The sequence below is a fragment of the Myotis yumanensis genome, unplaced genomic scaffold (genome assembly GCF_028538775.1).
Source record: "Myotis yumanensis isolate MYYU_CA2020_CCGP unplaced genomic scaffold, mMyoYum1.0.hap1 SCAF_11, whole genome shotgun sequence".
Lineage (NCBI taxonomy): Eukaryota > Metazoa > Chordata > Mammalia > Chiroptera > Vespertilionidae > Myotis > Myotis yumanensis.
The window spans coordinates 29859654-29887369 of NW_027223762.1; the positions used below are offsets into that span (position 1 = coordinate 29859654).

The 27716-nt window shown below is 47.3% G+C and overlaps 1 protein-coding gene across 2 annotated transcripts in view; it reads left to right on the top strand.

The window, feature by feature from the left end:
* SPTBN1 (spectrin beta, non-erythrocytic 1) overlaps positions 1 to 27716 on the top strand; it is a 179101-nt gene that overhangs the window by 104114 nt on the left and 47271 nt on the right. For both annotated transcript variants that reach the window (XM_070429223.1, XM_070429224.1), the window contains 5 exons: positions 12411 to 12562; positions 20747 to 20920; positions 25829 to 25920; positions 26919 to 26999; positions 27374 to 27489. In XM_070429223.1, the coding sequence (XP_070285324.1) occupies positions 12411 to 12562; positions 20747 to 20920; positions 25829 to 25920; positions 26919 to 26999; positions 27374 to 27489 (615 nt within the window). The remainder of the gene's footprint in view (positions 1 to 12410; positions 12563 to 20746; positions 20921 to 25828; positions 25921 to 26918; positions 27000 to 27373; positions 27490 to 27716) is intronic.

The window sequence follows — 27716 nt, forward strand, 5'->3', positions numbered from 1 at the left end:
AGTAATAACTTTCTCTTTTTTACTTTAAGATACCTTAAAAATAGCTCAATGGTAGTTGAATGTGGGTATCATTTATCTGGTGCTGTGAATTCTCAAGGAGTTGAAAATCGCTCACTAACTTTTTAAGGAGCGAACTCTTAATGCTTTGAGGTGACCTCACAGTGCCTTCACGCTTAGGTACTCTAGAAATGGTTGCTCATTGGTTGATTGACTCAAGATGGAGAAAAAAAAAAAATGATGGTAGGGCCTGCATGACTGAATGCCCGGGTACCTGTGTGTACAACATTCGCTCTTCTACATGGAATAATGTTTTAGGCAGTGAAATCATTGGCTAAGTTAAAATATATAATTGAGCATTGGATCAGAGCTTTTCATTCAGTAAATTGCTTCCTGAATGAGGAATATTAAGTGAGAAGTGAAATTTTGGTTTGATGCACTCAGAGATCACTTAGAAAATAGGGTTAGATCTAGGGGCGGTTCCTTTTTATAACGTTACGCATTTTGTGTTTGCATCTTGTCACAGCCGTTAGTTGAGTACCTTCCCCCCAAACACACACGGAGGCTTGGGCTTACTTGCATATACAACTGCAATTTTGGAGTTTTGCCATGGACAAGAGAGTCTTATTTATCAGCCTGCCATTTCAACCCCGATAGTTTAAAGGAGTTTAGGTGACTAATTGGCAATGTTCTTTAGGACAAAAGCCCGTTTTTAAATTCGTTTGTTTCATTTGCTTTTAAATGTAATTTCTCTTTTCACTATGTGGAACTTTGTCACAATTCTGTAGTTCCATGTGGTAACTCGGCACCATGGTGGCTTTCTTTGTCCCCGAATCCTAGGCCCCTGCAGATTCAATTTACATGTGTAACCTTATGTGGAGGATTTCCATGATACCTTGTATTATCTTCCATGGCCGCTCCCATGATCCCTTCAGGAAATGGTGGTTCTGGTAAACACTGTGCTGTCCGTGTAAAACAGACAGCTTTATGGTGCTCTTTAGGTCTCTGACCCCTCCTTCTTGTCAGTGTGTCTCTGGTTTAAAAAGAGTCCCTTGGATCTTAGCTTTTGGGGCTCCATCAATTACTGTGGTTGCTTTGGGCATCCTCCTCTCACAGGAGAGCTGTCAGGAACTGTCTCGAGTTGCTGGGCTGGCAGTCATGTTGTTGGCAGTGTCGGCCTCTGAAAGCGTTGAGGGGTATCCTCTTGTGTCTTGAGTGTCTGACCATAATGTGACTCTGGTGTGTGAAAGAGAGTTCTGTTTCCTTTCCTTCACTGTTGACCCTAAGAATTCCAGAAAACGGGAGAAGAGAGAAAAATCATAAGCAAGGGCCAGAGCGCACACTATTCGATTTCTAACATGCTAGCTTAGACCAGCTACACAGTCCATACAACAGGACAGCTATGGACTGTGCATTGCATGAAAAAAGTAAATTTAAATTCTATCTCACCACCTCCACCTCGTCCCAAGGTGCCTGTCACAAAAATCTATCTTTAGTCCTTGCGAATGAAGTACAGGATTTTACCTTTACCAGTGGATTTGTGGGCACATGATAGACTGGCTTAGAATACGTTCACTGTTTCTTTAGTTGTTGCTTAGAGTAAGTTATTTACAGACGCAACCTCCCACCCTCATCCCAGTATGTTGCAATGAAATTACCTTCATAAAGCCTTATCTCTAGTGAATGCATTATGGTTATTGCCCTTTAAAAGGTGCCCTCCTAGTTAGTCTGTATTCATGTTAGCATTCTGCCATCTACGTTTAATAATTAAAGATATGATAGGTGCTTAGTTCCAAGCCTTTTCCATCTTTGGGGGATGTTACAAGTTACCCTCAGTCAACCTTGAACTTAATGTTTTTAGTTTCCTTCCAGGGAGGGTTGGGGGAAGAGAAATGAAGACGAAATGTCCATCCGAGTAAGAACTGGGGACCGGAAGCTGGTGAGGAGAGACAGTGGGGAGTTGGGAAAGCTGGCCCCAAGCCACAGGGCTCTTCCTCATCCTTGGAACATGAAGGCATGGCCTTGAGTTCCAGCCATGCTTTGTTCCTCCTGGCAGCTGGGCACTGTTAACTCTGTGTCGGGTAACCAGATAAATACCCTTCAGCCGGGGAGGGGAGAGGGCCCTGTGTTCACCTCCTGACTGACCTGATAGTAACATGATTTAAAAAATATACATGTGGCCCTGGCTGGTGTGGCTCAGTTGTTTGAGCATTGTCCCATGCACCGAGAGGCTGCTGGTTCCATACCCGGTTAGGGGCACATGCCTGGGTTTCTGCTTGATCCCCAGTGTGGGGTGTGCAGAAGGCAGCCAACCAATGTTTCTCTCCTCTCTCTCTCTCCCTCTCTCCCTCCCTCTCTCCCTCTCTCCCTCTCTCAGAACCAATAAAAACAAACTTTTTAAAAATACACACACACACACACACACACACACACACACGGCTATTGCATGTTTAACAATGAAATTTAAAATGGCCCCAGAGCAAGCACTCCTTGCATATTTGCTACACTGATTGGATTTGAAAATGGAAGCTAACAACTGGGTTATGGGACCAGTGACATTATCGAATGTTTAGAACCAGGAACTGACAAAGTTTTTCTGTAAAGGGTCAGGTAGTAACTACATTGGGCTTTGCAGGCCACATAGAGTATCTGTCCTATCTCCTCATCCTCTTCCAAGACCCTCTCCCCACCCAATAAAATAAAAAACGATTCTAGTGCCCAGGCTATAGGTCGAAGATTGCTGTTGCTTATTTTAAATTGATCTTTTCAGTTAAGAAGGAACTGACCTGGGATGGATAGCTATGGTTTTTTTCCTCTTGTTTGGGGTTGGGGGGGGGGGGGGGTAATATCTTGTTTTCCTTAGGCAGTGGTGGTGTGGGAGCTTTTCGATTCTTCAGGGAGTGGATGTGGGTTCCAGTCCTGGATATGACCTTGTTAACCATGTGCCCGTGGTTCAGGTGGGTAACCTAAACTTTGCTGTGCCTCCTCGAGTTAGAACTAACAGCTTGTAATAAACAAGGTCAAGTTAGCAAATATCCTAACACAGCCTCCACCAGTGCATAGGGGCAGAGCAGGACTGCTTCATCCTTCGTCCAATGGTCCGTGGCTGTGGTTTTAGGCTGTTTCCTGCAGGGCCGTCCGCAGAGATGGAGGTGGCAGATTAGCAGGCTCAAGGTATGGCTTCCTGTATATGAAGGCAGTTTTAAAGTGTGCTGCCCGTTTTCTGGCAAATTTTGTGACTGATTTCTTTCTTTTATTTTTTATTTTTTATTGAGTCCAGAGAGGAAAGGAGAGGGAGAAACATCAAAGATGAGAGAGAAACATTGATTGGCTACCTCTGGCATGCCCCCTACTGGGGATCGAGCTTGCAACCCAGGCTTGTGGCCTTGACCGGAATTGAACCTGGGACCCTTCAGTCTGCAGGCCAACGCTCTCTCCACTGAGCCAAACGAGCTAGGGCTGTGACTGGTTTCTTAATATTTTTTCATAATGTCCTGTTTCTGTTTAATTAAGGCACTTTTCCCCATGACTTTAGCACTTTACTCTGCTGTTAATTCACCCTCGTTCTCACCCTAGCTCTCATCTTGGAGTTAGTGGTGTTCCTCTGCCCCATTGCTTTCAGAATTTGTTCCCACCATAACCTCAGCCTCCTCCACAGTCTTGGCTTTTTTGTGGACTATGATTTTAAGGGGCTCATCTTGAAGTGATAATCATGACAGGCGGCCAGGACCCCTGGAAGCCGGCCTGCTGTCTCCGTTCATTACTGTAGGCCCCCTCTCAGAGGTGTCCCCCGCCCCCCCAATGCCTTTGTTTTCACGCTGGCAAAATTGGGACTATGCTGCTCAGAAGAAAGACCTTTGGTACAGCTGCCAGCAGAGCCTGCTTTGCTGATGTAAACCATAGGCTCAAGGTTATATAGAGTTTATTGTTGTTCTGTAGTCTGCATATCAGACTGTTAAGTATTAGCAGAGAATTGCGTATTTGCTACACATGTATTTAGAACAGATGTTTACATGTGTTTTATCCATGAAGTGGTTTAAACTGTTAAGAAAAGCGTTTTAACTCAAGTTCTATTTATATACAAATCAGCAAACATAAATGAAAGGCCTCCAGACTAATCCAGCGCTGGGAGGCCTTCAGTCGAAAGATTAGTTTCCTTCCTTTTGCTGCCTCAAGATAACAGTTTGATTCTCTATTATCAATACAGCCAGTCGCCTGTTTCCGGTTTCCTGCTCTGTGTATTTTGCATGTTACTCATGGGAAATGACTTATTTATTTTTTTAAGCTAAGGCACATATGGGGACTCCACCCTACTGTAATCTTTTGTTTTGAATTATAATTCTTTTTTTAAAAAAAACAACCTAAGAATTGAGCTTTAACGGGTGCATTGTTAAAATTAGTATAAGTCAAGTCTTGTGACTGTTGGCCTGTTTGGGTTGCGTTACAATAATGCTCAATTACTACACCCTAAGTGTTTTGCATCTTCACTTGCTCTGTACAGGTATGTGGTGGCAATTGCCCAGAAGCAAAACAGAACAAAAGCAAACAACATTTGTCATACTTTTAGGCTAGCTTTGGGCCCCTTTTAATCTGACACACAGTGCCACAAAATTGCAATTTTATCATTTATCAGACATTGAGGAGGAGTTGCAAGAAACAATTCAGTTGTGCAAAATTTTTGGTGTTGTACACTGATAACATTTAAATACTTAGGGCCTGTCTCTGTGATTTGGAATTTCTTTCCTCAATAATTTCAGTGGAACAACCAGCAGCAGTGGGATTATCCAGAACGTATTTGTTGGGCACTGGAGGTTTGTTGATTGCTTCGACAAATGTTTATTGTGTACCCACTCTGCCCGGCATATGCTAAGGCTCCGAACAGATGCAGAGTTGGGTCTTCGGAGGCAGGTATAGGGTAGTTGCCGAGGTAGGACACAGGATACATAAAAAAAAAGATAAGAGACCACATCCCATCAAATGAAGGGCCTGTTGGAAGAGTAGATCTTGCCCTGGGTCTTAAAAGAAGGGCAAGAAAAGAGAAATTGCCTTCCAGGTTAGGGGAATGGTGTAAGCAAAGATGGGAAAGAAAAGGCAATGTGTAGGGTAAGCGTTCAGAACATAATGAATAAGAAGTCCTGTTGGGTTGACACAAAGATGGTATGTTAGGGAAGTTGCCAGAGGAAACAGGCACTGAGGAAAGGCCGCTTGGTCTGTCCTGTGGGTGGGAGGCCATTCAGGGTTTTGGTCCAGTGAAGTAACTTTGAAAAACCATTGTTTGGGGGAGATAAGTAAGGCACTGACGTCTAAGGTGGGTAAGAACGGGAAAGGTGCTAGGCAGGGGACTCCAGTAACTTTGAAGGGTGGGGCCTGAAACCATTCTAATTGCAGTGAGTTTTTTCTTCCAACCCCCCACACTGTTGAAATCATTCTCTTTGCAACTGTTCCTGTACTATTTTGTCATATCTTTTATTTTTTACTTTTCCGTTTTTTTTCCTCAGCTAGACTTCTAGTTCATTGAGGGCAGGAGACCTTGTCTTAGACATAGTTCTGCATACAGTCTGCACTTTGTAAATATTGGAGTTTATAAATACTCTGAACCTCAGGTTAGGATTGGTCCTTATCAGCTAGCCTGGACAGTATTGTTGATTTAAATGGCCAGCCGTGCACGTGTGCATGGGATCATTGCTTCATCATCTCCTTTTGATTTCTTCTCAGCTTCCATCCTTGTACCTCTGAAATTTCCTACCATGAACCCAAGTCTAGACCTAACTTAGCCATGGGTCTATACCAAGAAAAATTGCACATGATTGCCAATTCTTACGTAAGGTGGGCCATCATCTTAGCACAACTGAAGATCCTGATAGAGAACATTCTTGGGTTACACTAGCAGGTTCAGAAAAGTTAAAGAGAGATTTGCTCTCTTAAGCCAGGTATAAATTCGGTCTTTGGGGGAATAATGAATGTTTCTGTATTTCCGTTATTTTCCATCCAGAAATGTTCCGTGCTTTCAGACCTTCCTTCGTCCTTGGCTCCCACCCCTGTTCGTAGCCAGAGCTGTGGCATATGGTGAATATGGTTGCATTTAGCACTCTGCAGAGAGTATTGCAGAAAGATGCCGTACAGTCATTCCCGTAACACAGCACCCTCCTCCTCATCAAAGCAATTTCTAACATGCGAACTCGTGCTAACACAGCATTCATTTTTCCAATTACAGCAAAATCTTCAGAGCAATAAATAAATATCAAAGCGCCATAGTCCTCCACTATTGATAATAGTCATTCCCTAAAAAGAGAGGAAGTCAATTATGTACTTACAGAAGGGGGTGATGATGGAGAGGATAGTCACAGCCCTTTGGTTAAAATTATGATAATATGTTCCTCTATTCTAAATACCTCACCCTCTTTCTCTAAGAAATCCTCTGAAAATGTCAAGTAGTTTATCAGAAACATGAAACAGTGAGTCTAGATACTTAGAGGAGAGAGTGTAGCCAAGCAGCCTAATCCCTCTTCACCTGGCTGAGCCCTGGGAGAGACAGCAAACCCCAGGGGTACCACCAGCATGTCCAGCTCTGCCGCTGCTGGCCAGTGACACTGCGCAGCCCTGAACCTCACTGACTCTTGTGTCCACCTCCCTGAGAGTTGCTGTGCAGATCTAGCGAGCTTGAAGGAAGTGTACATTTTTATTCAGATGTGTGGTGGTGGTGTTGCAGGCATGCCATCTTACAAAGTTCTGTTTTTAGGAAAGAATGCCATACTAGAATTCCACTTATAATTCTCTCCTTCCAAGGATCCAGAGCTGACATAGGTGCTGGCGTAGCTATTTCCACGCATCTGGGTTTACTCATCTGCTTCTCAGGAATGCTCATTTTCCAGGAGTTGACTGATTCATCTCTGAGCCTGTGGAGCTAAAGACTTGGCTGGATCTTAGAACCGCTTCTGGTTTTCAGGGTTCCGAGGACGTTTTGGTAGAGTTCGTGGTTGTGGGGAACTTGTTTTGAGAGGAGCTTTCGGGGTCCTTCCTGGCTCCCACCCCTGTGTTGACACACAGACTGCCTCACCAGGCTCCCTCCCACAGGGTCTTTTCCCTTCTTCCCGTGGTTCCCTCGTTTCCATCTCTGGGCTGCTGGTGCTGCAGCCACCGCTACTTGAACCAGTAGGTGTGTGATGATCTCCAGGCTGCAAGAGCAGGTAGTGTCCTCAGGGACCAACTTGTATTCCCCTCTGCCCACCTCACTGTGATAGTCATTGCAAAGAGGGGCCGTTGAGCAGTGTTTAAACCTGAAGGCCTTTCCATGGAGGGCTGGGGAGATCTTTTCTCTGTGGCATCAGAGGTGAAGTGAGCTCCATGGGCCACAGAGACAGATCTTGTCTTTTTTAAAAAAATATATTTTTTTTATTGATTTCAGAGAGGAAGGGAGAGAGAGAGATAGAAAATCAACGATGAGAATCATCGATCAGCTGCCTCCTGCACACCCCCTACTGGGGATTGAGCCTGCAACCAGGGCATGTGCCCTGACTGGAAATCGAACTGTGACCTGCTGGTTCCTACATTGATGCTCAACCACTGAGCCATGCTGGCCGGGCCAGATCTCATCTTGATGGAGACACCATCCCAACAATTGGAGTCATCCAAGGGCTGGAGCAGACCCTTGGACAGAATAGGACTTGGGTTAGGGTGGCGAGATTATGGGCGCTTCTGGGAGCTTGTATCCTTGTGACATGTATTGTGTTGTTTTTTTATTTTTTAAAAATATATTTTATTGATTTTTTACAGAGAGGAAGGGGGAGAGAGAGAGAGAGAGAGAGAAACATCAATGAGAGAGAAACATCAATCAGCTGCCTCCTGCACACCCCCTACTGGGGATGTGCCCACAACCAAGGTACATGCCCTTGACCGGAATCGAACCCAGGACCATTCAGTCCGCAGTCCTACGCTCTATCCACTGAGCCAAACCGGTTAGGGCTGTGTTTATTTTTATTATTAATATTTTTAATGTTGTGCTAGAGGCATTATTGCCTAGAGATTGAAAACCAGGTTTTGGAGCCGACCTTCCAGGAGAGTTACTAGTTCCTGCCTCGTGGAATAGTTATGAGCGTTGTAAAGCACGTATATTGGTACCAGAGACATAGTAAGTGCTCAGTGAATGCTATAATTATTTTAATAAAAAAAGAAAGAATAAGTCATTTTCTTTTTATACAACTATTAACCTCCTGCCACACACAAATAGCTTCCCCCTCTCTGGGTTTTTTAAATAGCTGGCCCAAGGCTGTAGAAGGAATTTTTCTTTTGAAAGCAAGGTGATTCAGATGCCTTCCAAAGGCTTGTTCCACCCGGAGATTATATGACCCCATGATCCCTGATGCATTTCTCAAATGGTTTGAACTGATGAGAGAGCAGCTTTGCTGGGGAGAAGGAGGGGGAACTGGTTTGATGAGTACTCGCTACAGGCCGGCACTTTGATGTGCACGTCACCGCCTCTCATCTAATGCCCGAGAGTCCCTCTAAGTAACTGTAATTTGGGGTTGGGGGCAAACACACGGGGAGCAGACCTGCGAGGTGCCTATTCCTGGGCCCACCACCTACCCAGTTTTGAATAAGGCTGCGTGGGAACCTGCCCCAGCGTCGGTTCAGCCACGTCAGCTTCTCGGGAGGAGATGCAGGCATGATTTGGCTTGATGAACAGCAGTACAAGGCACTGAAAAGGTAAAAGGAAAATGGAAATGGTGTGGAGGACAGATGGGGCGCCCACCCATGGTTTTCCCTGCTGCTCCTGCAGTGGCTCCTCTCTCTTGCAAGGAAGCAGCGAGCCCTTAGTGCAGTGCGACGAGTGGGCCTGAGGGCAGGGGATTTCTGCTGCCACCAGCCATCCGGATGGAAAGCCCTTTGGTGTGGGTAAAGAGAGTCATGAATGACTAACACCTCAATTCAGCTGTCCCTCTCTGGGGTGTCCCTCTCTGCCAAGTGCCGACTGAGACCTGTGCATGCCAGCTCCAATCGGTGTAAGCCCAGAATGTCTAAACCAGGGTTTCTCAACCCAGCAGGCACTGCTAACCTTGGGGCTGGATAATTCCTCGTGGTGTGGGCTGCCATGTGCACTGTGGGGTGCTGAGCAGCATTCTGGCTTCTACCCACTAGATGCCAATAACACCTGACCCCCAGTTCGTGACAGTCAAGAATGTCTCCCTGGGGAGCAAAATCACGCCCCACTTGAGAACCACTGATCTGAATAACCAAATCAGTACAACTTGCAAGGGCCCCCTTTTCAATCACCAGATTTGCTCCTCCGTGTGGCACTAGAAGTGGTTTCTCTTCCTACTACCCCCACCCCTCCTCACACAGCTCAGGCCCAGTGGTAGCAGCTTTAGCTGGAAACACATCTCCGGACCGTCTTGCCTGGTCTGTGCCAAGGGCCTCCTGCTCCTCCTCGGGCAGGCGTCTGTCCCTATCCGCCCCGGCCTGGCTGGGTTGGGATTGCCGGGGTGATGTCATGGCGCGTTCCCAGGAAGGGTGGAACAAAGGACGGAGTCCCCAAGGACACGCAGCCTCATCCTCAACTGGGCCTCTGGGTAGTTCTTTTCCCCCTTCCTTTCCCTCCTTCCGGCCTCAGAAGTGTTTGTATTTCACCCAAGTGATCCATTGTAAGAGGACACACTAAGCTGGCCGGGCTTCGCGTCTCCGGCTGAGTCCGTTTCCTGCCCCTTGTGTGTCATAAGAGTGTTGGTTCTGGTCCAGTTCCTGCATGGAATCTTCCATGCCTTTTCCAGTGTGGTGTGTGAGCCCCAGGAACTCAGACTCCTTGTGATTCTTCTAGTGTGCTCACTCTCCCTGAGAGGAGAGAAGTGGTGAGCAGGGAGAGGGCTAGAAAGTAACCTTCATTCCTTTTATTTTGTTTAGTTTAATTTTTTAAACTTCTTTCTCCTCTTCTTTCTTACCTTCTTCCTGGAGTTTCTGAGGACCCAGCAGCTCCGGGGATCCCTCCTTGCACAGATCCCCAGCCTGTTTTATTTCCATTGGGTTCTCTCTGCTCCACCCATGACCTCTCTGTGGTCTCCTCATGGGGAGGGGGTGCGTGGGATGATAACTCTTCAGGTCAGGGTGCTGTGGGAGTGCTTTTACTGTCTTTTGAAGCAAATCCTAAGAATCTCCTCATAAAGGAACCTGTTAATTCAGAACCTGAAAGAAGCCCGAGGTGTTTCTGTAATGTGAGATTTGCCCGAGGATCCATAATTGGCTGACGAACACATTGTGTGTTTGTTTATTTAGAAATACCTTAATCCAAGCAGGTTTTCATTTTGATCTTGTTCCCTTGATATGCTGGGTGTGGTAGTGACTTTGAGCCCCAAACCCTTTAATAACTGCCTAGGATACCCATCAAGGGCTTTATGAAAGACATTTGTAACTCCAGTGTAGCACATAAAAAAATACTATAAAAAACCATTAGTTGACCCTACATACATCGGAACCGTACCTAGGAGAAACTTAGCGTGTCTGTGTATTCTGATCTGGACCTGCTCTTTGAAAGCAGCCAACCTTAGGCAAACAGACAAACAAAAAGCAGCTAGCTCCCCATGCCACTGTCGTAAAGTTACCATCCATCAGGATGATTGTGTGATTAATAATGCAGGTGATCTTTTCTCTGTGACTTATCGTGACGCTATTGGTGCAGCTTCTTTTTCAGGCTGCAGTGTGTCCCTCACTGCCGCCCTCTCGCTCCCCCCAATCTCATCCTTTCTGGTCTTTTGTCTGTATTTGGTCGGCCTTTGTTCCTGGGAAAGGTCCTTTCTCCCCCTGGACAGGCTGTTCCTTTAGGGCAAGGCTGGGCCGGGAGGAGCTGCTGGCTGCAGCAGGTGGCCAGCTGTCTTGGCAGAGGCCCCCGGCTGCCTCACCTGCTAGGTTGGCAGCAGTAAAGGCTCATCCCACGTTGTCTCTGCCTCCCTCCCTGCAGTGGGGTGAATGGCGACCTCCGTAAAACCTTTCAGGCACACCTTCCCAGGATGCTCTGGCCAGCCTGGGAACCCGGTACTCCCAGGCCACCCAGTGCATGCCCCATCAGCAAGGGTGGCTTTTTAGTTGTCACCCTATGGTGGTGAAATACATAAAAATGGTTGGGTTCTGCCCCCCTTTGTTGTAGATGAATACATAAACCTTTCGGTGGTTTGGGGCTGGCACTGGAAGGAGTAGGCCTTGGGTCCTTTTGGTGCCAGTTCATGCTCATGGAACTAGAAACAGGCGAGTATCTGACAGAAGGATAACTGTAGAACATAGTCAGTGCGAGTGGTGGCTGCCCACTGAACGTCTCAGCAGCCTGCACGTAGAACATTCTGCAGAGGCAAAAAGATTGGAAGCCTGTTTGTATGGGATGTGAAGGGCCAGTGCTGGGCAGATGTATCTAGAGTTTTATGCTTTAAATTGGACTGAGGCTCGAAGAACAAGTTCCCTCGATGACTTGGATGTGTGACTGCCCCACTCTAGAGCAGTGGTTCTCAACCTGTGGGTTGCCACCCCTTTGGGGGTTGAACGACCCTTTCACAGGGGTTGCCTAAGACCATCGGAAAACGCATATATAATTACATATTGTTTTTGTGATTAGTCACTATGCTTTAATTATGTTCAATTTGTAACAATGAAATTGGGGGTCACCACAACATGAGGAACTGTATTAAAGGGTCGCAGCATTAGGAAGGTTGAGAACCACTGCTCTAGATCATAAACTAACAGTTGCCTTCTCAGCGAATGGTTGAGTTTGGAGGTGATAGTTTTCCACTCATCTTACAGAAGGGGACACTGCATCCAGCATCTCTGCACATTTTTGGCAAAACCTTGGGCCCAGGCCCTCCTCTTCCAGTGCCTGGCCAGATCTCTTTGAACTCTACCATGTTGCTTGCCATTTTCTGTGTTGTTCACGGGGCTTGTGACATACAGCAGGTTTTCATTGTAGATCAAGGTCATGAGTAAGTTTATTTTACGAGGTAGGTGATGTGATGCCTGATCCTTTGTATAGAGAAGCAATTTCTGAATGTCTTCTGAGTTTTTCTACCCCACATCCTTCCATAATCTGTGTACTTCCCCACACTTGCCTTTTGAGAAACGATAGCTGTAACGAGACTTTACCAGCCAAGTGTTAATCCAATGGGCAGGATTGCAAAAGACCTCCCTGTCATCTACTGTACCCAGCTGCATCTTCAGCAGAAATGGGAGAAAGTGAATTGAATGAAAGCAAAAGGGCATTCTGCTGGTGATATGCTGAAGCACCCAAATGTGCAAGGACTGCAGGACTCCTGTGGGTCCAAGAGTGGGTCCTGCTGAAGAGGTTTCACTCGAGTTCAGTTCTGCTGCTCCTCCTTTGGCTGGGCCCCATGGCCGCTGCGCCTGTGCTGTGGCTGGTGGTAACGCAGGCTCTCCTGTGCTTGCAGATGAGCGTGAAGCTGTGCAGAAGAAGACCTTCACCAAGTGGGTCAATTCCCACCTCGCCCGAGTGTCCTGCCGGATCACAGACCTGTACACGGACCTTCGAGATGGACGGATGCTCATCAAGCTGCTGGAGGTCCTCTCTGGAGAGAGGCTGGTGAGTGTCCGCATGCTGTTTAAGTGTCTGGCAGCATGGGTGGGGAAATGTTTTTGAAAAATCTATCAGTGCTTTCCTCCTGGTAAATTACACAATCAATGGTTGATCTTCTGGAGAAGGAGAACCTTGATAAGTGAGATGAGCATGTTGGAGAAAGCTCCTGTGTACACATTCTGAGTCTAGTTCAGTGGTTCTCAACCTGTGGGTTGCGACCCTTTGGGGGTCAAATGACACTTTCACAGGGGTCGCCTAAGACCATTACAGTAGCAAAATTACAGTTATGAAGTAGCAACGAAAATCATTTTATGGTTGGGGGTCACCACAACATGAGGAACTGTATTAAAGGGTCACAGCATTAGGAAGATTGAGAACCACTGGTCTAGTTGATGTTCTTGAACCTGTAATAAGGTGGCCGCGTTCTCGTAATTTGCGAGGTTACTACTACCTTCGGTCAGAGTGACCTTGGCTGGTGTTCCCCCTTAAACAGGGCATGGTGCTGGTAATTGAAGGGCCAGCCCGGGGCCCTGGCTCCAAGATGGATCTGTAGCCCACGAGATCATGGAATAATTTTGAATTTGTGTTTTATTAATTCTGTGGAAAATCTGAGCTGCCGTTTTAAAGTGTCAAGAATTGAATTCAGTAGTTCTCTGATGTTTTTGCTTTCTTCCCTGCACACTTTTTATTTTGGGGGTGGAGGGAGAGGCTGGTGTTTTGTCGTCTCCTTGGAAACTCGGAGCTTCTGATGAATTCACCGTGCCTTTTCAGGCAAGGGAGTTTTCAGCCTGCAGTGAAAATTGTATCCCCATTTTGTTTCTCAGAGCTACAGCGGCTCGTCTCTGATGTGACTGCTGTTTATGAACCTTAAGCCAAGGAAGCTTAAGCCAGTCTCCCTAACTGACCCAACAGGTTTTGTCTCGTCTTGGTTTGAAAATGGATGCTGTATTCTACCAGATCACATGCAGTTCCATAGGTGGTGGGTGGGACCCAGCCGAAAGCTGACGCCCAGGGATAGAGCCCCACATCTGTAGTGACATCACCAGGAAAATATGCCGGCGGTTGGCAGGGCTGCCAGAAAGCCTTATTTTTAACTCGATCTCTACCCTGTAACTTACAGCCACATGGCTCTGTGTGCAGACCGACCCACTCACCTCTGACCACAGGCAGGGAGCTAAGATTGTACCCTGCCCTATTATTAGCCCACAACAGAATTGCCTCCGAGAGCCTGGGTAGAAACCCAGTCAGAGTTCTCTCTCTCCCTGCCTGCCCCTTTGTTCAAGATCAGAGTCCTATGAAAGGGTAAAGCCTCATCTCGTGGGTAGTGAGTTTTGTTCATGGTCTTTGTTCCCCGTGCATGCAGGTGTGGTTGCCTCCTGTTCTTTGGGAGTTTGTGGGTCACACTGGACAAATGAGATTAATAAAGGAGGCCTCTGCCTAAGACTGCGGTGGCTGCCTGAATCGGAAGGTGGTTTGTGAGGTGATGGTGGGTAGTGGGCCCACATGGGGCGGGCAAAGGCCGGTCATTGATTGCATTTTAATTTGTTTTTTGAAGTGAGTCTTCTTTGAGAACCTAGGCTAGAATTATTGTAATATTCATCTTTAAATATAGTTTTTGTAACCAGACTTTTCCCCCTACCTCTCAACCTTTTTTTTTTCCTGTTAATGTTTAACCTAGTATGATTGTTTATTGATCTTTTTGAATGTTTTGAAAGTAGCTAAAAAAAAATCATTAAAGGTCACACGGATAGACATTCGTTTGAACATTTATTTTTGTCCCAATAGGGTCCGGTCTTCCAGGCTGTAGGGAGTCAGTGGTTCACCTCCGAAGGTCCATAATTCTTTTATACCAAGAAGATTGTGTCCTTGATAATGTCCACATAATAAATGGGGTCAGGCCCAGTGCCCCTTTTTCTGAACAAAAATATTCATAGGGAGGAAAAGGCAACCAATAAAGCATAATTCATAGCTGTGTGTGGATACTGCCCACTCCACCTTTCACTTGCTGCTGTGTTTGTGTGTGTGTGTGGTGTTTTTGGTTTGTTGGTTTGTTTTTGGTAGTAACCCATCAACCTAGGAGATGGATAGGGAAGAACATACGATTGCACCATTTCCAACCTTTCAGGCAGTCGGTGCCAGAAACTGTGTTTAGCAATGACATCCCACTTTGTAAAAACCACAAGTGTCTCTACTTCTTTTCTCATCTGTTCCTCACAGCCAGCCCTGATTATAGGTTGGGCAGTCTGATTAATCTTCTTATTCCAAAAATAAGGGTCCCGTAGATAGAGTGAGCTAAAGCTCTTGTTCATTTTTCAGCCTGTTTGGCCCCGGGGTTGATTTTGGTTCATGGGACACGAACTGCTCTGCTGTTGGCTGCAGAGGCTGCCAGAAACTCAAGTTGGAGACCCTCCCTGCAGGCCAGGACCTCTGGGAGGGCTTGCCCCAAAGGACCCTTGTACTTTTCGATTCCATAACTAATGAGGTGGTTAGAGCTTCCTGGCCTGGGTAAGTTAATGTCCACAGCTAAGCGTGGATCATCAGGAAACAGCCAGCCAGCACCGGGCTCTCTGCGCCACTGATCCGAACCCCGGGCAACGTAAGCATGTGCACTCCCTCCTGGAGCCCTGTGTCAGTCAGCACTCTGGCCACAGCATTTAACCACCAGCTTGGCAGTAGGTAGTAGATAAGTGTGTGAGGGCCCAGAGTATTTAAATTTACTTTATTAATAAATTCTTGGAGCCAGTTCATCCTTCGGTATAGAGGAGGAAATGTGTCTGATTTTTACTGCATGAAGTTCAAAGAAACATTGGTTTAATGTTCCAGACAGTTTCATCCTAGCCTTAGCCCGCATTTTGGCTCAATAAGATTTGAATTAAATTTGAACAGGGTGTAGGTGGGTTATCGGGGCACTTGATTCTGATGTACTGGGGAACGTCAGAGGGCAGAGACCCACCTCTGGTCCTGGCTTGGGCAGGATCCATGTCGGAAGCGTCCCTTTCTCTGCCTCGGGCGTGTCAGCTTATGGAGCAGTGAGGAAACTGAGGCTGAGCCAGGAAGCGACTGCTAATTGGGATTGATGACAAAGAATATTCCTTTTCGATATCTCACTCTGAAATTACTGTACATTATGACTCTTCATAAAGGTCTCGCTTAAAAATGCCCTACAAAATAGAGACCCATCCTTGACTGTAGCATCCACTGAGCAGGTGAAGATGGCGAACACAGAACCCGTGCCAGTCACTTTGTCGTTGATCCCAGGGCCAGAGCAGAGCGGGACTGGAGGGGAGAGGTTTGTCTCACGGCAGCACTGACATTTGGAGGGAGTAGGGCCACTGGTGTGAAACGTCAGGCCTGGACTTTGGTTACGGAGTGGAGCCCGCAGGTCATGACCCAGGTCGGGGCTTGCCTGTGCCTGCCCCTTCCCCCGGGGACCTCAGCAGTGAAGAATGGTTCTAAATAAGAAGGCCAGCTTCCTGCCTTGCCCTGCCAGGCTGAGCCCTCGCCTCTGACGGAAAGAGGACAAGGTTTTTCTGACCACCTCTGCCTCCCTGCCAGCCCTCGCCATTTCCAATCGCAGATGCCACTGGGTTCTGCTTGCCTGTTGTTTTCCTGATATTCTGTCTTCTCCCTCTGTTAATCAGTTTCAAAGAAGAGAAGCGGGAGGGAATTTGATTTTTTTTCGTATGTGTGGGTTTTTTGGTGGGGTTGTTTTTTTGTGTGTGTGTGTGTTTGCCGCCATTAATTCCAAAACAGGCTGAGCTAGTTGGAAAAGATAGATTTCCTGTGAGATCTGTTAAGCCTTAAATCCCACTTTGTGCTGCTCTGAGTTTTACATAAAGCCTTTGTTAAGAGAACCATACTGGTCTGTATTGTTGTTGAAGCAGGATTTGTGGACTGGCCACAGAACCTACCTATTGTCTGTAATATCATTTGTGTGGGAGAATTTGTTTTTGTCCTAAATAACCAGCCACTGAAGAATGCCCCCATTAGACTTACATCTAATTGCACAAATGCAACGAGCGAATTAATAGTAATGGGTACCATATTGTAAAGCACCAAATGAATGGCCCCAAAGCCCTGGAGTTCTGAAGGGAAAATAGGCCTTCTGGGTGGGGTGTCAAGGAACCCCAAGTAAGTAAGTGGGTGGGTTCCAGCTGATCCAGGAGGAGAGGTTCGGGTGTGGCTAGAGAGAGCATACAGGCGTCGAGTGTCAGCTGAGGGGCAGAGTGAAGAGAACATTTGGGGAACGGCTTCAGGGAGGAACCGTGTAGGGAAAGCAGCCCAGCTAAATTGGAGTTTGTTTTTTGGAAGCAGCAATGATGGTGACTTTCGTGTGTATCGCTTTTAGTGTTTACTGTCACAGATTATCTCATTTGGTTCTCATAGTTTAAAGAAGTAGACAGTTTATGTTTTATAGAAAAAACAGGCAGAGTGGCCAGGGTCTTGCCCAAAGCCAGTATTGCTAGTAAGTAATAGAACTTGGACCCAGCCCACTCTGCTGTCTGTTCCCCTCCTTTCCCAGTGAGCCCTGAGAAAGGAGAAGGTGCTCTTAGAGCCGGCCCCAACCAGTGAGGAGACAGGCAGGAATTAGTTGAACACAGTGCATTCATTTTAATTGGGCAAGAATGGTTCATACTCTGCTCAAAGCTCAAAGTTGGATATGTATGGGGACTTGATGTGAAATGAGTTTGGCTGTATAGTGTATTAGAGGAGATGTTGTAAATCAGTGCTTCCCACATTACTCTCTCTATTAAGTAGAGTGTGTGTGTGTGTGTGTGTGTGTGTGTTGAAAATCAGTTTGTGATCAAAAGACAAAAGCATAAGCAAGTAAGTGTTCATCACACTGGTGTCCTGAGACCAGTTAGTGTCTTTTCTCTATGTCTTCTTTACTATTGCTGAGCAATAAGATCAGCAGAATTCACCTTGTAGGCTAGTAAGTCTTACATCCTCCAACATATAAATTGTATTTTATAGCTGGAAGCCACTTTAAAGGGCCACTGAGTTAGATCCCTCATTGCATAGGTACTGAAACTCAAGAGTAAGCAGCATGCAGGGCCATTCAACTGGTGTGTGGCAGATGGGCCGGCCACTCCCAGTGCCCAGGGCTGGTGTTCCGTCCACCCTGCAACCCTGGGAGAGAGCGCTGTTGCTCCATGGCTTCAAGGTGGCTTTGGACACTCATGGGAAAACCCCCGAGAGAGTGGGGGTTACCAGGGTGGAGCAGTGTGGCCCAGTTCCCGGTGGCCTCCCGAAACACTCTTCCAGGAGCCTCCCTCTGTCTTCCTCTTCTATTCAAGGAGGCCAGATCAGCTGCAGGCAACATTTATTTTTGTCTTTTCCACCTCTAGGTTCTGATAAAAACTCTGCCATTGTGATTATGTCATAGTTCTGCAAATCCTGACACCCACAGGACAGAACTGACCCAAATCAAGGCTGAGTGGGCAGCTGGGGAAGAGCCACGGACCGGGAAGGGGGACCCCCAGCTCTCATCCAGCTCCCTCATTTCTTCCTAACTGCATTGGGTCCCCTTGGACAAATCTGACCAAGGCCACACTACTTCTCAGGGGCCTCGCTGCTCCAATAAGCAATTAGAATTATGTTGTCAGTTGCTAGAGGTGGTTGTTTAGCCCTCTCATTTCCACTCCTTTTTGGAGTCAGAAAGAAGATGGGTCTGGAGCAAGGCCTGGGGTGGAGCTGTGGCTGATGCAGATGTGGGACCAGAAGGGACCTTGGGGAGGGAAAACAGGAAAAGCGCCTGCAAAACACAGGAACACTGGCCGTGTGTGGGGAACTTGTTAAAATTATTTAAGGGAGAAACAGTAAAAATAGGCATTTCCTCTGAGGAACCGCCTCCCTCCCTGCAGAGCCCCCTGCTTCTGAGTCACGTATGAGTCTGGTGTTGGTATTGATCTTTGTCTCCACATTAGTGACATTTCAAACTGCCCCATCAGAAACGGCCCACGGGACAGAAATGCACGTGTTGCCGTGGGAATGAACCCGTGTCACACTAGGAATGTGACAATAATTAATGGGGGCAAGACAGGGAATGCCCCTTTTCATGGCAGAATTAGCCACTTTGGGGGCGAGGTCTTAGGAAAGTGTTAGTTATGGAGAGATGCACCCCCCTTTCCATTGTGTTTAGCTTTCTCCATTGTTATCTCCTTTTCCTTTTGAGAAGATGGAAATCTAGTGACATAAAAATAGCTCCTTAACAAAGGATTTGAACTATCTGCCCGATAGGAACGAGTCTGTTTTCTTTCACGTGGTTCTTGGTGTAGCATGAGGAGAATGAGCTCTGGAATCCTGACCCAGCACCCTGAGCTCCTTCCTCTGGGTGGCCCGTCAGCATCACATGGGTCCCCGCGATGTGGCTGGCTTGAGGCGGCTGTTGGGTATACCTTTGAGGGAGGGTGTGCCAGTGTCGGCCTCAAACCGCACCTACAGAGCCAGTCATGAAATTAGAGATTGAGTCTACCTTCATGTTATCACTTGACCTAACTTAAGTAACATACCCCAGCATTTCCCACATACCTGAGATAAAGTCGTTGTGAAGTTGCTGAGAGAAAATGCCTTGGGGGGCGGGGAGTGTAAGGGAAGCTATCATAAGAGTGTAATAAGGCTTCACTTTTAGAGTCGTTTCTTCTCTCTTGGCTTTTACTTGAAAACAGAATCTGCCACTGTGGCAAGGCCGCTACTTGTGATCTTCTTTCCTGGCGTTGAAGCGTGTTCTTTGCACACTAGCTTTTTGTAGGAGAATAGAAAGTCAAGGAAAAGAGATAACCTGAGACTGGCTACTTAAAATGGCCACTTGTTACCCAAGTCATCTTCCCTTCAGATATTTTCCATCTGACAAATAACTGAGGATCTCAGCTACAGAGGGAAAGCAGGGGACAGGCAAGGCACCCCTGTCGGAGTGGCTGCTACCTTGCTGGGGTGCCAGCTGTTGCACACCTGGCCGCCATTCCCTGCGGGGCCAGCCCCCGAGGCACACACTGAGCTCAGTCCACCTGCATTCAGTCCACTACTCGTAGCCTTGCGCTCGGAACCAGACCAGAAGCCGCTGGGAATATAGCAGAATTATTAAGCATTATTCCTGCTCTCATGAAGCCAGTAGTCTAGTTGGAAGTAATAAGAGCGATATGTGAAACAACAGCGAAAATATAAGATGTAGACGATGATTTGTTTCTGGGCTCTGTGGCATAACTGTACAGAGTTGGGAGAAAAGGGGGGCCTGTGAGAACTGGAATGGTTGGAATGTCTTCCAGAAGAAAAGCTGTGCCTGTGTTGAGCCTTGCAAGGTGGGTGGGGTATGGTGAGGTGGCCCTGGAGGGCAGCCCCACGTCAGCCAGGCCGAATGCATTCTTGTAGCTAGCGAGGTGTGCACAGCCTGTCGGAGTCTCTGTAAAATGATGAGAGCAGCCTGAGGTGCAGCTTCTGCTAGAAGAGGAGTGGGGGGTGGGGGGGTGGTTGGGAGAAGAGGGGATGGAGCCAGGCGAGGAGGGCATGAGCATGCTCTCAACACAGGCGGGGTTATAGAGACACTGAGTGAGTGTGTGTGTGGCTTCATTCAAAATGTTTGCCTTCAGAGGACCTTTCGAATTTTGATATAACTGGGTAAAAAGGAAGAGACATTGGGGTATTCACATCATTACACTACTCTCACATTTTCCCCCTTTATCCTTTCTTTTCAGTGACTACACCCTTTACTCAATGCCCTCCTCATCACCTTCACAAAACCACCTGATTCTCCTGTCAGCTACCCTTAGGAATGACCCACACCAGCCGGTGGCAAGCCTGATTTTAGGTTAAAGCGGCCATTAAATCCTCAGATTTAAACACATCTGCAGAGGTGTTTTGCATCTGCAGAAGGCTGTGTGGATGGCGGCAGTAGCTCTGAAAGTCGATGAAAACGGGGTCCGTTTTTCTCTAAACTTTTAGTTTCTAGAGGCATTTGTAAATTGTGTCACTTCCATGATTAAACAAACTTCTAAAGAGTGATCGGTTACCATCCCTTCAGCAAACTTTTCTCTTCAGAGGCTGTTAGATTAATACTGTCCTGGACTTGAACAAGCACACTTGGCCGTTAATGTTTTGGTTCGGGTAGGAGAGCGAGGCATGAATGGGCAGTAGGTCCGGGCCTGCCTCCACCCCGTTGGATGATGTTTCCACCTTCTGCTCACCCATTTCTAGCCTAAACCCACCAAGGGGCGAATGCGCATCCATTGTCTGGAGAATGTGGACAAGGCCCTCCAGTTCCTGAAGGAGCAGAGAGTCCACCTTGAGAACATGGGGTCCCACGACATCGTGGATGGGAACCACCGGCTGACCCTGGGCCTCATCTGGACCATCATCCTGCGCTTCCAGGTAAGGGGCTTGGCGGGGGGGATTCTGCCTTCCTCTCAGGTGCAAGCATCTGGTGAAACTGGCCTCCCGTTCCACAGGGGCCAGGAAGACCAGGTGGAAATGGCATCTCAGAGTCAGGTGTGCGGGGCTGTGTGCCACATCCAGCTGCCCTGCGGGCACAACTCCCTCACCTCCCTCAGTTCTGCTGGGCCCTGAAATTCTGGGTTCTCCCATCAGATAAGTGGGTTCAGAGCCGCCTCCCCGCCCACCACTTCACTGGCACCTACTCTAAACCTCTGGTGTCTGCTGCTCAGCTTTCAGGAGCAAAGGTGTAAGATGCAGTGGATGCTCAATTACTAGCACTAGGCCAGTGGTCGGCAAACTGCGGCTCGCAAGCCACATGCGACTCTTTGGCCCCTTGAGTGTGGCTCTTCCTAAGCCTTAGGAGTACCCTAATTAAGTTAATAACAATGTACCTACCTATATAGTTTAAGTTTTAAAAAATGTGGCTCTCAAAAGAAATTTCAATCGCTGTACTGTTGATATTTGGCTCTGTTGACTAATGAGTTTGCCGACCACTGCACTAGGTTGTCTGAACGTCACCAGATAGGCACGCATTGTTGGGGGCTGTGAGAACAGGTGCTAGACCAGAGGGGTCAGACCGGACCTGGGTTCAGCATCCTTGGTACTTGGGTTCTGGCTAGGAAAGAATTCAGAGCCAAGACTCAAACTTTAAGAGAACATTTATTTGGAAAATCCCAGAGATAGAAGAAGTAATCTTTAGCAGAAATGGGCTTAGGAAACAAGTTACAGAGGCAAAGCAAGGACTTTTGGAGCTTGGGAGTGAGGAAAGTAACGGTAACGTGCCTGGAGGAGGGAGAGGAGGGAGGAGAGCGGGGAGGGAAAAGGCTCTGGCCTCCTCCTGGGAGGGAGAGGTGCTCGGTCCTCTGTCCTAAAGATGTCTTTTTTGTTTGTTTTGTTTTTAATTGAAATTCTTCATTGTTCAAAGTATTACCTGAGTCTCCTTTCCCCCCATTGACCTCTCCCCAGCCATTCCCACTCCCCAGCACATGCCCTCACCCACCTGCTGTCTGTGTCCATCGGTTATGCTCACATGCACATATACAAGTCCTTTAGTCCTAAAGGTTTTAAAGGTGGAGATTTTAGGGGGTGTCCCAGGGGAAGATCTCAGTAGAATATTCAGCAGTTTTTCGGGTGTGTCCTTTCAGGGTTGGGGTATCCACTGACTGACTGGTTGGCGCCAGGGTGCAGAGGTTCATTATTCAACACAGCTGGTCCTGAGGTCAGCCAGGGCCTTTGCTTGTCTGGTTTTGCAGCCTTTCTGGGCCTGGAGCTGGAATACAGCTGAGGCCTAGATGTTATCTCTAGGGCGAAAGGTCAGGGGGCCCAGGCAGCAAGGCCAGCGATATGCTAGGAGGAAACCGAAGTCACACCCTACAATTGTCCTTTGCGAGACACCTGGGGTGTTCTACCCTGGTGGCCTTCTACACCTGGCCCATCGTCCTTGCTCTGCACATGTCTGACTGCCTGCCACAGTATCGTAGAATATTTTTAGGAGAAGCTGTTGAGGATCATGGCACGTGTGTTGGCTCCGTTTGCACCTCCATTCTCCGTTGGATGTGAGGAAGTCGTGTTCAGGGGGATGTGCAAAAAGCCTTAGGCTTGCATGAGTTGATAAGCATGTTATGGTTTGTTGTAGCCCAGGGAAGGACTCTAAATATAGAAACACTCTGAGCCAGAAGGTACGCTCAAGGTCATCTGGTCCATTTCCTTCACTACCGAGGAAAGGGCGGAGCCTTGCCCAGGATCACAGCCCAGGCTGGGCTGCAATGCGGGCTTGGACCCCTAGGGGAGAGCTCAGCTTCTCAGGAGACTGAGGCACCTCCGGCCAGACTGCTGGCCCCTCCTCCAGGAGGATGCTTCATGCTCATGCTCTTCAGGAAACACTTCTTGCCCTAGAGTCAGGTTACTCTGCAAACCAGCGTCCTGACAGGCCTGTCTCCTCCTCGGCAGTGTTCTCTGCGCCTTCCTGTTCCGCCCCTTTGAAAAAGTCTGATTGATTTTTCCGGTAAATGAAAATCTCACTAAAAGGCAAAAACAAAAATCAAATTGTCGCTGTCTTTGTATTCTTATGAAAACTCTGCGGTCACCCTGCAACCAATCCTTTCCCTTCTTGTTTCCCCTGGGATTGGGCTGAGTAACAGTGTCTGGGTGTGTATGTGGGCAGACGGGGTGGGGGCTGCGCTGGACAAAGAAACTCCCTGCATGGGTGGTTCCCCGGCCCGGCTAGTCCTCTGACTCCTTGGGGAAGCTTTTCCCTAATCAGATCCCCTGTCCCAGCCCTCGGGCTCCTAACAAGCAGGTCTGAGGAGGGAACCCCTGTTGAAGATGACATCATTAATGGAGTTAATTACAACCACCAACGATTTCATTTTTGGCTTCTGTCATTTAATTTCAGGATGATTTAAAAATGGAGTGGATGTCATTAAGTTCACTAAATACTGCTCTTGGTTTTAGGCCAACGAAGGTGAAATCAGCAGGACCCTCTTTGAGCCTGACCTCAGTTTTGCCGAGTAAAATTGTTCTGTTTCTGTTGCTTCTTCCTGTAGTAATCAGAGCCTGGGAGGGCATCCCGATGGCGGCCTCGCCACGCCCGGGCAGTGCTCATGTTGGTGAGCTGGCAAACGCATCCCTTTCCAGGATTTTTAGCGTGGATTGGGTTGAGTCATTGACTAGCTTCCTGACAGCTGGCCCTTTTCTGTACTTGAACTTGTAAATGCTGGTAGGTACTTTCTCTCTTTCCTTTGAGGCAGGAAATAGAGGCTGCAGATGTCACTGCTTGGGCTGCATCCTTGGTGTCTTACAAACCCAGCTTTATTAAAGCAGCACCCATCCCACAAATGCAGGGTGGGCAGAAGTAGGTCTACAGCTGTGCATACACACAACACAGTTTCTTCTTGTTATTTATTAATTATTATTTATTATTTATCACTTTTCACGTGAACACTGTAAACCTACTTTTGCCACATCCTATATATATTGATCCTGCATCAGCCAGGGGCCAGCTTACATCCTGCCTCCTCTGAAGCCTCCCCCCTCCTCTCTTCTCCCCAGCTCCTGAATGTACAGATTTGTCTTATGTTCCCTGTGTGTGTGTGTGTGTGTGTGTGTCCCTGTCCCTAGGGTTCCCAGGGTATGGCCTGCCCTGTCTGTACTTAGCAGGTAATCCATGAACTACTGATGACAAGTTATAAGAGGCAAGGGAAGGGCTTTAGGAGCATGGGACTGAGGAAGAGAGTAAAAGACATCTCTGGCCCGTGTTCTCAGTGATTAGAATGTTGGCTCCACAGGTCTCAGGTTCCATTCCTTGTCAAGGGCACATACCTGGGTACCAGGTTTGATCCTCGGGCCCGAGATGTGTCTCTCTCACATCAGTGTTTCTCCCCATCTCCTCCTCTCCCTCTCTCCCCTTCCCTCCCTGTCACTCTCTCTAAAAATCTATGAAAAAAAATATCCTCAGGTAAGGATTAACCAAAAAGAGAGAGAGAGAGAGAGGAGAGAAAGTAAAAGATGGTGTAGGGAACTGGGATGAAAGTCTCTACGTTTGCCTAATCTAAACAGGCAGCCGTCTTCATTCCAGAAGGGGCTAGACTGCTTCTAGAGGAACAAGTCTGGAAACAGATTCCCTTCTTCACACAGAAGCGTAAGAAAGTTGACAGGTTAATGTGTAAAGTTCCACCTGCCTTTCTTGATGAGTCTGTGTCTGACCCCTTGAGTGTGTTAACTCTTTCATACTTACTTTCTGCTAAGGATCCTAAGAATAGAGTTGGGAGTTTATGCAGACTTAGACTTCACATACTTACCACAGTTAAGGATGGAGAATTTTTTAAGAAGGATAACTGCTAGGTGGCCCCTAATCCAAAGAGCTGGCGTTTATGGGCTCCTTGTTATGAGCTCAGGATGTCCTGTTCTTTATTTATATGAGTGCACGGCAGTGTTGGGAGACAGCCACTGCTGGAGTTGCCATTCCTCAGATGGGAAGGGAGGGACTCGCCTCAGGACACACAGTAGGTGCTGGAGCCTGGATTCAGACCCAGGCAGCCTGACTTTGGTGCCATAGACCAGACTCTGGGTACAGTGTTGACTGTCTTAGACCGTTGGGGCTGCTGTAACAAGATACCACAGACTGGGTACCTTAGACACAGTAGGCATTTACTTCTCCGTTCTGGAGGCTGTACGTCGGGTGAGGTCCTATTCCGGATCGCACATGTCTTGTCCTGACATGGTGGAAGGGGCTGTGGATCTCTGCAGCCTCTTATCTAATCCCTCTCATGACTTAATCACCTCCCAAAGGTCCCACCTGCAAACACTATCACTTTTTGAGGGCTAGGGTTTCAGTGTAAGAGTTTGGAGGGGACATAGATGAGGAAGCACGGCATTTCAGTGCGTGCTCTCCCTGCGAGGCTGGGTCAGCCCTCAGGCCGTGATGCACACACCGTCCTCACCCACGAAGGGCGCACCTGGTGTGAAAAATGTTTGGTTATGAAACACTGACCATAATGGTTTTCTGGGGTCTAATGAGGTTCAAGGTGTACCATAGGAATCACTGTGCTGGCTTCTAGTTGGGACGATGGGCTAGCTTGAAGGTGGAAATGGCCCCTAATAGGAAGTCATGCAAGTAACTGGCCTGTGCTTCCATCTTATCTCTGTGCAAAGTGGAAAATCTAGTCTGGCTGGTGTTCTTTGAGGCGAACCCTGGCTTCAGAAAGCAGCTCTCGGAGGAGGTGGGCTGCAGGGCTGGGCTTTGATCCACAGTTTCCTCTCCGTGTACATGCAGACCAGCTCTTCTATGGCTGTCGTTAGGCAGCTGACCCCTCTGTCTGTCTGACGTGTCCTTGTAAATCTTAGATCCAGGATATCAGTGTGGAGACGGAAGACAACAAGGAGAAGAAATCTGCCAAGGATGCGTTGCTGCTGTGGTGCCAGATGAAGACAGCTGGGTGAGTGTGAGCTCAGAGTCCGGCCAGGGGCCCAGGCCCAGTTCCATGCGGTCGTCACTTCCAAGGTGCTGACAGGTGTCCCCACAACCGCCTCCACTGAGAGGGCTTGTTAACTGGCGAGTGGCTGATAGGCTGACCTTAGCGTGGAAGGAGTTCTGATTTATATTCTGGACCTCTCATCGCCACCATCAGTTTTCCACTCTTTATTAAGGAAGCTCCAGAGGGCAGTATGTCTTGAATTTTAAACCCTGAAACCATGTTTAGGAATCACATCATGATATTAAAAAAAACACACACCAATTGTGGGTTTTCTCCTTCCTTTTATTTCTGCTGCTTCGGAGGAGTTTTGTGCAGTAACCATGAGAGTACTCTGTACATCAGGGGTCCTCAAACTACGGCCCACGGGCCACATGCAAATACAAATATTGTATTTGTTCCTCTTTTGTTTTTTTACTTCAAAATAAGATATGTGCAGTGTGCACAAGAATTTGTTCATAGTTTTTTTTTTTTAAACTATAGTCCAGCCCTCCAACAGTCTGAGGGACAGTGAACTGGCCCCCTGTTTAAAAAGTTTGAGGACCCCTGCTGTACATTATTGTCCAGTTTTCCTTCTGTGTATTCTCTCACTGAAATTTCAGTGCCGATATTTTTTTAGAGAACCCCATCTTTTTTGTTGCTCACTGAAACTGCCGGGGCTCCTAGGTGCTTGCTGAGAACCGATAATGTACCAGGTGTTAAGTGGAGAATTGCTGTCGGGACGGCTTGGAGGACAGATGTATCTATAATAGCTACGATCAACGATAAATGTGGACACCATAAAGAGGATCAAGTTAGAGATGAACCTTTAATCAACCGCAGATACGGAGTTATTAATAATCAAGATGGTGTAGAATGGCTGATTGATTAGGGGTAGATTTCAAACATGGGGAAGTTTTTCAGGGAGGAAAACCTATATATGATAATTCTGTTGTTTTTGTCTTGTGCTTTGTCTTTGCCAGGTACCCCAACGTCAACATTCACAATTTCACCACCAGCTGGAGGGACGGCATGGCCTTCAATGCACTGATACACAAACACCGGTAAACAATTCGGGGGTGGGATGTTTACCTTCTTCTATAGCAGATCTGGGTGACGTTTGATCCTCATATCCATTGCCTTCAATGTTGCACTACAGTGGAAATTGCTGCATTCCATGTGAGGAAAATGTGAGAGAATATGTAGTCTCCTAAACCAAATAAACGAGTTCTCTCGTTGTCCCCAGTTCTCCTAATGAACTTTGGAGGCTTTATTTTAAAAAATCAAGTTTCATTTATTGATGGTTGAATAATATCCTAGAGTTTTACTCTCCTGAATGGTGACTTGAGCACTTTGGGAGTAGTAATCATGTCTAACTGGCCACAGGATGTGTTTTCAAGCCCTGGTTTTTGTCGTGTTCCATTGTCGTTCCACATAGGCCTGACCTGATAGATTTTGACAAGCTAAAGAAATCCAATGCACACTACAATCTGCAGAATGCATTTAACCTGGCTGAGCAGCACCTTGGCCTCACCAAACTGCTGGATCCTGAAGGTAAGGTCTCGGGATAACAGGGGGACCTTCGGCGTCTCTAGCACTGAGGGGTTAATACAAGGTCTGCCTTGTATCTGTTTTATTTGTACAGTGTGCTTTGCAAATTATCCAAGGGAGAGGAGCTCAATTTTGCTGGGAGAATTATTCGAGGATGTGTGCAAAGGATTACATTTGAAAAGGCCTTGAAAAATTAGTACTTAAACATGTTCTGAAGGAGAGGGCATGCC